Genomic DNA, 11,615 nt, shown 5'->3' with positions numbered 1-11,615 from the left:
AAATGTTCCATGTACTCAAAACTAAGAAGAATATGATATAGAATTGAATGAAGCACTATAAATTTAGAGATATCATGGCGCTAAAAGAGATTTTAAAATGAGAGATTGGGTTTACATAAAATTACAACCGTACCAACATATCTCTATGACTCTGTAGAAGAATCTATGTTGCTGCATCCCGCCTCAATTTGTTAGATGAAAAGTCAGATTCATCGTTTTTCACATTAAAATTGTTAATTTTAATTATTATAATTAAAAATTATTTTATAAGATTTTAATAAAATGAAATTATGTTAGGGACCTTAGGGTTATAGAAAATAAAATGATAGACTCTCGTAATTTTGATGGCCATGTGTCCCACCAAACTTATGATAGATTCTTGCATTTACTTATAGTTTGGTCTGCATAATAAGTTTTTGTAGGAATTTTAACAAATAAATTAGCTATGGAAATAAAAATAAGGATGACATGTTTATATATATTTATGGGTAAAAATAAATAGTCAAAATATTAAAGAGAAATAACACAGGAGCAAACCTTTGATCAGTATTTTTTTAATATTTTATTATTAAATTACTTTTTTATATATAACTCACTGCCTTGTTTTGTTTGAGGAAGGGGTTTTTTGGATTTTGTCTAGGTTTTATTCAAAAAAAACTTTATTTGATAAAAAGTAGGAAAAAACTGGTTTTTAAAATTTAAAGACTAATTTGTCCTTTGACTTTAGAAGATATAGTATAGGTGAGAGGGTAGTTTAGGTATTTAAATAATAAAATTATTTGATTTGATGGTTGATAAGATGTTTGGGTTTTGGGATAAAAACTGGGTTTTATCCCAAAAACCCCTCCTCAAATCAAACGAGGCCTAAGGTAGGTAATTCATACGGATAGCCGCCATTACATAACCAAACTGAAAGATGGGTGTATTTTTTCCTCATAATGACCGAAAATCGGGGCAGATAAGAGAAAACCTAAAATATGTTTATCGGGCGGAATGATATTTACCTGCTCTAACCAAACATAATAAATATAATTATTTTTTTTAATAATAATTATTTAAAATAATAAATATAAATACTTATTTAATATAATTATTATTTTTTTTCCTTTCACCCAAAAACAAATATATTTATCAACTCTTATTCAATACAATCCGTTTATGTTATCTTATGAAAAGTTATTAGTATACGATGTTTGTTTGGGTGTTTAATATTTAAAAATTATTGTTCTTAAATGTTATTTTTGTTTATTATTTGATATTATAATTAGAAATATATAAATTATTTTATTATTTATATTTTAAGTTTAAACTATATTTTGGTTTTCGGTGTGCCACGAGGAAACTGTCCCTGATAGGGGTGGGAATGATTTATATTTAAAATCTTAGTCGGTAATGATGCGGGGTTAGTAAATTTGGGGTAGAAATGGTAATGTCTTCCGATCCACTAGCTTATTCTCATACTTATTATTTTCAAATTGAAACAAACATTATTATTACGAATTTAATTCTCACTTAAAATATCTTAAATTATTTATATTTTAAATAAAAATATATAATTTAATAAATTTATTTTTTTATTAGGTTATATATTTTTTTATTATATATATATATATATATATCTTTTATAATTAACAAAATGATATATATATATATATATATATATTAATTAAATATAAATAATAAAATACAAAACAAATTATTTATTTCTCTCTTATACTCCCCACCAACTTATTCTCATACTTACTATAAAATTTAAAAATATATTAAATTAAGATAAAAAGTGAATAATTATATTGAATTTAAGAAAAAAAAATACACTCATTAAGATGGTACAATATAATTAAAAAATAATAGTGTTTTTGACCCAAAATATATCACTTAAACCTCCGTTCTTACCAAATCAAATAACATAATATTTTTAATTTTATATTTAAATTTTTATACTTTTTTTTATATATATATATATATATATATATATATATATATATATATATTTATAATTTAACATATATATTTATATATTTTATTAATTTAATGTATTTACTCTCTATTATTACCTGAATTTTTAAATATTTACAAATAAATTAATTGAAATAATATATTTAAATATATATTTAAAAATTAGTATGTGAGAGAAAAAAAAGATAAATAATCCATTAAATTTTTACACTTGGTCAATCCTTATCCCCGTTCCACCCCAATCCAACTTATTTGCTGTATAATCGCTACAAACTTTTTTACTCCATATATTGTTACTCAATATATAAATTTAACTATCCATATTGGACTATAAAAAGCACAACTCATATTAGTTTTAATAACATTCTCCTTTCTTCTTTTTTAAGTATTAAATCATGGTAAAAGTTTTGAAATTATCTATACTATGTATTGTTATCCAATTTGTATTGCACACGACATGTGCACGACAATTGAGCATGCCCCACACTCTCCAATCTGAAATGTTTAATACAAGCGGTCTCAGTCGTAAAAGTTTTCCGAAAGGATTCATTTTTGGAACCGCCACATCTGCGTACCAAGTAGAGGGTATGACCGATAAAGCAGGGCGTGGACCTTGTATATGGGATACTTTTATCAAAGTTCATGGTGAGAATATTTTCCTTTTATTTTAAAATTCAAAAATGTAATTTTACTAAAATTTTGTTTTTGTACAGGAATTGCATCTGGAGCTAATGCATCTGTTACGGTCGATCAATATCATCGATATAAAGTATAACTTTTATAATTATTTGACTTTTGAATAATTAATTTATTTCAAATAATATTTTTAGACCAAAGATTTCATTGTTCAACCTTGTAAAAATAAAACTTAATTATAAAATTAATATATTTAATGATGGTTTTTCTTGCAGGAGGATATGGATCTGCTAAAAGATCTCAATTTTGATGCATATCGTTTTTCAATTTCGTGGTCAAGAATCTTCCCAAGTAATGATATTATTAAACTATTATAATTGATAATTATTTAGAAACTTTGAATTAACATTCTTATTTATTATACGTTATATAGATGGAAGTAAAACTATTAATCAAGAGGGAGTTGACTATTACCATAGGTTAATTGATTACATGCTTCAAAAAGGTATAATTTTAATCCTAAATTATATAAATTATGCAAAGAGTACAAGTTAATAATTGAGATAATAACATTGTTCATATGATCAGGAATTACTCCATATGCCAATTTATACCATTATGATCTTCCTCAAGGACTAGAAGATAAATACCTAGGATGGTTGAATCGTCAAGTTGTGTAAGTTTCATCATGGATCATCTTTTTCCTATTGTGACAAATTGAAAAGCTTGTTAGATTTTGAATAATATTATATGTTTTCTTATAATAAATCTATTTCATATTCTAATTATTCAGGAAGGATTATGCGGATTATGCAGATTTTTGTTTCAAAACATACGGTGATAAAGTTAAAAATTGGATGACTTTCAACGAACCGAGGGTTGTTTCAGCACTTGGATATGACGATGGAACACATGCACCTGGAAGATGCTCTAAACCTTATGGAAATTGTACCGAAGGAGATTCTGCAACTGAACCTTACATTGTAGCCCACAACTTGCTCTTATCTCATGCAGCTGCAGTTAAAATATATAGAGAAAAATATCAAGTGAGAACTTCATTTCTGTAAGTTTTTATAAGTCACTTTCTATAAATATATTTCACTTTTCACATTATATCATTATAGGATAAACAAAAAGGACGTATTGGTATTCTACTAGATTTTGTCTGGTATGAATCTCTTACTAGAGGGAAAGCCGACAACTATGCCGCTCAAAGAGCTAGAGACTTTCATGTTGGATGGTAAAGATTTTCCAACAATTTTAAATTTATATGTTGATTCATATATAATAATGCTTACAATCGCGAATGCTTGGTGTTAAGGTTTATACATCCTATAACTTATGGAGAGTATCCGAAAACCATGCAAGAAATTGTTGGTGACCGATTGCCAAAATTCACTAAAGAAGAGATTCAAATGGTTAAGGGATCGATTGATTATGTTGGAATTAACCAATACACAACATATTATATATATCATGATCCTAGTCAAGATCATCCAAAAGTTAAGGCCTATAGTATGGATTGGCATGCTTCCTTTGCTTGTAAGAATATTCCATATATTTCCATAAGAACTAAACAAGTTAGTAATAAATTTGAGTTTCTAAAAATTGTTTCTCATGGTTATATAATGTAGATGCCAAGAATGGAGATCCAATTGGTCCAAAGGTAAAAAATAAATAAAGTTTTAATTTATAGTTACATATATATATCATGCTACACTCCCACTTATTTAATTCAATTATTGCAAAAGGAACATTCTGATTGGTTATACAATGTTCCGTGGGGACTTTACAAAGCCATCTCATACATTAAGGAGCATTATGGAAATCCTACAATGATTCTTGCTGAAAATGGTAATCTTCATAGTCATAACTTATGTGTATGTTTAAACTTGTAAAAATAAATATTGTGCCATTTAATATTTTCTCGATCTATATGTTTTTCATTATATGTCTTTTGTAGGAATGGATGATCCGGGTAGTGTAGACATTGCTCATGGCCTGAATGATACTGCAAGGATCGAGTACTATAATGCATATATCGGCGAATTAAAGAAGGTTATTGATGATGGTGCAAACGTTGAAGGTTATTTTGCTTGGTCATTGCTCGATAATTTTGAGTGGGCACTAGGATATACCTCAAGATTTGGTATTACTTATGTTGATTTTCAGACACTAGCAAGATATCCCAAAATGTCTGCTAATTGGTTCAAGCAGTTATGCAATCACACTATCTAGCTAGTGAATAAAGAAGGCATTTTGCTCTCTTTTTTTCTCTTTGATTAGCCTTATAAGAGGTAGCTCGCTCTAGTCTTAAGGATTTTGTTTAATAGAGCAAATAAAGGTTATAGCTCCTCATTTTTTATTCAAGGCTCTAAGACATCACTAATAATGTCTTAGTTTATTATATGTTTTTCTTGTAGTTGAAGTTTAATGATAAAGTTTTACTTGGTATGAAAGTTGATGTTATGAAAATTTTTGCAAAATTAATTTTTGTTCTTAATGCATAACTAAGACATAGTCGTTCCGACAGACCAACATAACCGAGCATGATACTAAAATGTTTTTAAAACTAAACTAGGGATATTTTAGTATTTTAATTGTTGAAAAAGGTAATTTGATAATTTGAATGATTTAGAAGTGATAAAAAAATTAAACACTAAAAAACAAATTTTTAAATTTTAAAAAAAAATCTACAGAAACGAGCTACAAATGCATTATGTCACAAACCCTCTCATTTTATTTTATTTTATTGAATTGTCCTCCTCTCACATTCACAACAAAATATCCTTAATTTTCGATGTTTAATACAAATGTAATTAAAATAAATGACGGTTTATCTAATTTTAATGTAGGACTATTTATTAATATTATTTTATTTTATTTTTTCATACTAACTTAATTTTATTAAATAAGTTTTATTTATTTTTATTTGAATGGTTAATTATATTAATTGAATATTATAGTTATTTTTAAATAAACTGTGATAAAATTATAATTATAAATTATTTTATAAGATTTTTTATGAAGAAATTATGTTATGATTATAAAAAAATAAAAGGATAGATTCTTGTTATTTTGATAAATCTGACAAGTAATGAAAATAAAAATAATGGATGACAGCTTTATAATTGGTAAAAATAAATAGAAATAATATAAAATGTAATAACATGGGTATGAGTAGGTCAAAGTAATAACATGTTGGATGACTAAGTATATGATATATCCTATAACACTAGTTCATCCTATGGCTCGCTTTCTGGGAAAGACTCAACACTCGTGATCGTATCAGCAAGTATATGAGTATCCCGAACACGAACTGTCTTCTATGTAGAGGAAATGAAGAGACCATAGATCACCTATTCGGGAGTTGCTGTATTGCTTTAGAGCTTTGGGACAGATTTTATAAAAGTCTGGAGCTCATCAGTTTCCCGAGCGAATGGAATGAAATCAAAAATGCAGCACTACTCAAAGTCAAGGAAAATAGATTTGCAACAAGCGTGTTCAAGTGCGGCTTTGGAACAGTGGTGTATAACATTTAGCAAGAACGGAATGCAAGGGTATATGACAGAACTCGCAGGAGCGTTGAAGAGTTATGGAAAGATATTGTATCGGATTGCAGCGCCCTCGCGGGAACGTAGACAAGAATTCCAAGCACGGAGCAGAACTGGAATATCTGTAGGAACTGGAATTTACCGTTTTTTAAACTCACTAGAATTGAAAACATTGTAATTAGATAATTCATTTACGTTTTTAGCTTTTTAGTTTTTATTCAAAATGTTACAACTTCAAAATCATTTTAGGCCTGTCTAGAATGATATCTTAAACTCGTGGGTTTTTTTCCCATTTTTGGGAATTTTAAATGAAATGACGCTAAGTCGTTTTTCCAAAAAAAAAAAGTTTTAGTACTAATTTTAAATATTAAAATAATAAAAGGAGTAAATTAATTTATGTAAATTTTCATAGTTAAAATAATAAAAAAGGGATCACACCCAAGAGAACCTTACATTCTTATTCTTGTTTCAATCTTCTTGACCTATTTTTCCTAACCTCTCCAAGATCTTCCACCCCTAATTTCAAGAACTATTACTAGACTTAAACTCTTTTATTTTTATCCCAATCACTAGTGTGAAAAACAAATCGGTCTGCATTTTGAAACCACTAGTTACAGCTCCCTGGGGAAACATTGAAGCTGATATTACCTTACCTACCAACAGTTCATTTTGATATATCATATCTTCATGGCGAATGTGTCTCCTAAACATATACGTACATAGACGAGATAAACACAAGTCGTCGGGTTTACTCCGATCTTATGAAACCACATAATCAAGATATATACAACCATAATGCTATTGAGATCAAACAATCAATCAGTCTAAAAGGCAAACCTCAATTAAACAACATCATATTCATTTCAACTATTGAAATAGAAAACATAGGAGTATTTTGTAAGAATAGTAATCGAAATTTCAATACATTCTCAAATTAAACCATAGACTTTATAGATGTAAATAGAATTAATCAAAGTTCTTTTTCAAAAAAAAAAATTGGAGATGGAGATACGACCTACACCAAATGAAAGAAATTTAATTAGAGTTGTATTTTAAAATGAATTAATTGCGTTATTAGGTAAGTCCCACGCCACATTAAATCATAATTTTGTGCTAAAAGGATGCATTGGATTCCTTTATGTGAGAGAGAATGGTTTTGGGATTGAAGTTTAATAATTAGTGAGTTCTGTCATTTAACAGTTTCCCTTCCTTCAATCATCTTATCTGAATTATGTTTGTTTCTATGCTTATGTTATGTTCCTGCACATAATGGATACCTCTTTTTTGGGAAAACAATATAATTCAAATTTATTTAATTCTTAGCTATTCCATCATGGTCATGGACAAGTACTAATATTATATATGTACTTTTAATTGACACCTAAATTTTTTTTATCAGTAATAATGTGAGTTAGAATGATCTTATCGTCATAATTTTTACTATTCAATTTAAGGTGGTATAAGAATATGTATCCTTTGATATTTTAAAATTTACATCTACCACTTGAGCTACGTTAATGAGTTATTTATTAATGATATTTTATGAATGTAGCCATTAAATTAATTAAACCGACCAAAACAATCAAAAAAAACTTAAAGTAATTAGCTTAAAATTGTCTCAAATCGAGTTTTTCGATTTTATTTTATATTTAGATGTACAATCCGATGGACCCTATTTAATTTATTATTCCTAAATAAGTTTTAATTATGAATAAGTTATAATAATTAAAGGAAAAAGTGTTATGAAGAAATGAATAGAATATATTATTTTTATGTATCATTATGTTTATTCATTCTCACACATAGAAGCACACATACCAATGGACGCTACTTCACTGAAACAAGTCAGGACACGTGACACCCATTTGCTAATGAATTATGAAAAAAAAAAAATCATTATTTTCACTTAATTTTTTCAGAATATATACCAAACTTTATATATTTAAACCCCTTAAAAAGAAACACAATAATGCAATAATAAGACAAATTTTAAGTGGAGAAACGAATGAGGTATAATACAACTTGCAACATTAATAAAATGGAAGTTCAGCTAACTCATCAGTGTTGATGGAAGATCAGCTAACTCATTAGGGTTGATTAGGTAACAAAAAAAAACTATTAACTAAAAAAATCAAAATCTTAAATCAAAATCCAATTCGCAACAAAACTCGAATTTAGACGAAGACATCTCAAACCAATAATTTTGGCCGAGAATTGAGGAACGTTTATCGGCTTGGTGGGATTTTTTTAATTCTTTTGATTAAGTGAATTAGATAGTTTTTTAACCCTTCTTACATGCTAGATACCATATAATATAATAGTGTAGTTAACTATGGCAATGGTTGTGCATATCATACACTTAACTAAAATGATGGGTATTGAATCAAAGAATCATGTACTTGTAGCCTAGTTATTGTACCTACGAGGATAAGCAAAACCGAAAAAACGAACTATAAAAAACTCGATCGAATCGAGTTTTGATCGGTTTATAATTTCTTGTACCGACCATGGCCAGTTCGGTTGACGTGTTTTAGATATTTTTAAGTATATAACTTTTTAGCTTAGTGGTAAATATGAAGATGATGCTTATTTTATGTTTTTTTTGTTTTTTGAACTCATTTTAATTTAATTAATATTCTAATATATTTTTTTAAGTTAAATAGTTAATTTATTACTTGATTTATAAAAAATTTATTTGACACCAACAGTTGGGATAATTTTTTCGATGAAAAAAACGACCAAACCTATTACACCCCTAAATTAGTACCCCCAAGGATTTCATTTTTAATATGCCTCATAATTTTCGATATGAAATGTCCTGTTATATGCGATGTTGGGATGATATTTGTGTCATCCAATTTTGCCCATATCTCACTCAAATTCTGCTCTGAACAATGAAAAACACAATTAAATATATAACGTCATCATCTATATATTTATTTATTTTTCACATTTTATAAGAGTTTTAAATTTATTAATTTATAACGTTGATTCGAGTAACCACGTAAACTAATAACAACAGAGAAAGAACATAAGATATAACGAGATTTAGTCAAACTGCCTACGTCCTCGGGAGTGTCGCCAAATATTATTATTTCACTCTTAGGGTTAAACCCTACATTACATGGTATTTATAAAATAATAATTAGGTCACAAAGACCAAACTACTCTAGGCCTAACCCATTAACTCTAAACTTAATTATCATGTGTATATATAAGCCACATACACAACATTCTCCACTTTGACGAATATTCCATCTCTTAGGAGATAGATCACAAACATCCACATTCAATAAATTTAAGCCTGTGTAGAGTTTTAGACACTCCAAGTGGGTTGACCTACCACAAATCCTTAACAACTTGAGACATTCAACAAGCCCAAACAAATGTCTGAACTTTTTCGGTAGTAGCTAGCTTCGTCAACAGATCAGCTGCATTTTCACTATTATGAACCTTCTGTAACAGTATCTCACCAGATGTGATCAACACCTTGATCTTATGAATCTCACATCAATATACTTTGTTCTAGTATGGTAAACCTAATTCTTTTCCAAATAAATGACGCTCTGACTATCACAAAGTAATTGAACTCCACATTGCTCAATACTAAGTTCATTTACTAGCCCATTAATCCACAACGCTTCTTTAGTAACTTCAGCTACTAGCATATATTTTGCTTTTATTGTTGATAGTGTGATGTTAGACTAAAGTGTTGATTTCAAATATATAGGTCCCCACAAAGATTAAACACAAATCCGGTTGTAGACCTTTTGTCATCCATATCACCAACATGGTCTGAATCCACATATCCAACAACTACAGAATCAACTTGTTGACCAACAAAAACAATATCATAACTTGAAGTGCCCTTTAGATACCTAAAGATCCATTTCATTTCTTCCCAATGTTACTTACCCAGTTTGCCATGAACTTACCAACTTGACTCATAGCTTGAGCCAAATTTGACCGTGCACAAACCATCGCATACATCCAACAACCAATTGTACTTTCAATATCCTTGATCGTCTTCAATATATAATAGGGAACATTTGTCATGTCTTCAATATCCTTGATCGTCTTTGGACATTGTTTATAAGAAAGCTTGAAATGATTCGCCAAAGGAGTGGACAATGGTTTCGAATTGCTCATCCTAAATCTATATAGTACTTTCTCAACATAGTCTCGTTGAGATAACCACAACTTTCTTGAGCTTATATCTCTATGAATTTCAATTCCAAGAAATCTCTTCATAGCACATAAGTCTTTAATATCAAACTCCTGGCCCAAAAAAGCTTTCAAGCTAATAATATCATGCATATGTTGTGTAGTAATCAATATATCATCCACATAAAGTACTAGAAAAATAAAAGACCCATCATCAAGGTTTTTCACATAAACACAACATTCATAATCGCATCACCTATAACAAATTTAAATCATGTGGGAGTCAAACCGTGTGTACCACTATCTTGGAGACTATTTTAACCCGTACAATGATTTCTTTAACCTGCACACTACATATTCACGTCCAGGTTGAGTGAACTCTCATGGTTGCTTCATATAAATTTCTCCAAATGACCATGCTAAAAGCATTTTTAAAATTCATCTGCTTTAAATGCAAATCACAATTGACTACTAGCGTAAGCATTGCTCTAATTGAAGTATGTCTAACCACCGGAGAAAAGATTTCATCATAGTATACCCCTTTCTACTACAAAAACTCTTTTGCAACAAGTCGAACCTTGAACTTTTCCGCTTATTTTTCTGATATTGTTGGTTTCTTCTTATAGAACAATTTTCACACAATCGCCTTCTTACCCTCAAGAAGCTCAACTAGTTCCCATGTCTAGTTCTTATGCAAAAACTCCATCTTCTCAATCATCCCATCCATTCGTTTATCTTTTATCTGACTCGTAATAGTTTCCTGAAAGCTTTCAGGATCATCAACAATGATAAGTAGTGCGAACGAGATCACGTCTTAATAACTAAATTTATTAAGAGGCTTCATAGTAGTGCATTTTTATTTATTTCTAACTAGACTGTAGTCTTGTAAACCATTTGTATCACGACATTTAAAAGCTAAATTTGAACTTTCACTCCTTTTAGATACCATTGAAGAATGTTTTAAATCTATCTCAATCAATCGGATGCAACCAAGAGTTTTTCTGAATCCATCTGTAATGTATCTAAAATAGAGTAATTTTTCACAATGTTGTCTTTACTCTATTGCAACATAGATTTCTCATCCATACGTCGGAATTGTTATAAATTAAAGTAATAATAATAAATGCTTATTTTTGTTATTCAAGAGACTCTTGAATTATCTAAGTCTCTTGGAATTATTTCTAGTTAATTAGACTCTTCAAGTCTCTTATTTTAATGTCTTAAGTTGTGTTTAACTATATAAGTTGTATTCGTGTTCTTATTTCAACAAGTTCCATAGACATAATTTTTTCAAGTTTCTTT

The 11,615-nt window shown here is 28.7% G+C and overlaps 1 protein-coding gene across 1 annotated transcript; it reads left to right on the top strand.

Moving 5' to 3' along the window:
* The first annotated feature begins 2,354 nt into the window (after positions 1–2,354).
* LOC124915938 (beta-glucosidase 44-like) lies at positions 2,355–4,842 on the top strand. Its single transcript, XM_047456679.1, has 11 exons — positions 2,355–2,604; positions 2,673–2,728; positions 2,871–2,946; positions 3,029–3,100; positions 3,184–3,271; positions 3,389–3,641; positions 3,720–3,835; positions 3,917–4,137; positions 4,230–4,261; positions 4,347–4,449; positions 4,559–4,842. Exons 1-11 carry the CDS (start codon positions 2,355–2,357, stop codon positions 4,831–4,833), a joined length of 1,542 nt encoding a protein of 513 aa, XP_047312635.1. The 3' UTR covers positions 4,834–4,842.
* The last annotated feature ends 6,773 nt before the right edge of the window (positions 4,843–11,615 follow it).

This window comes from Impatiens glandulifera, chromosome 9, assembly GCF_907164915.1.
Source record: "Impatiens glandulifera chromosome 9, dImpGla2.1, whole genome shotgun sequence".
Lineage (NCBI taxonomy): Eukaryota > Viridiplantae > Streptophyta > Magnoliopsida > Ericales > Balsaminaceae > Impatiens > Impatiens glandulifera.
The sequence above is the reverse complement of the archived record's forward strand: the minus strand, read 5'-3'. Positions and strand labels throughout refer to the sequence as shown.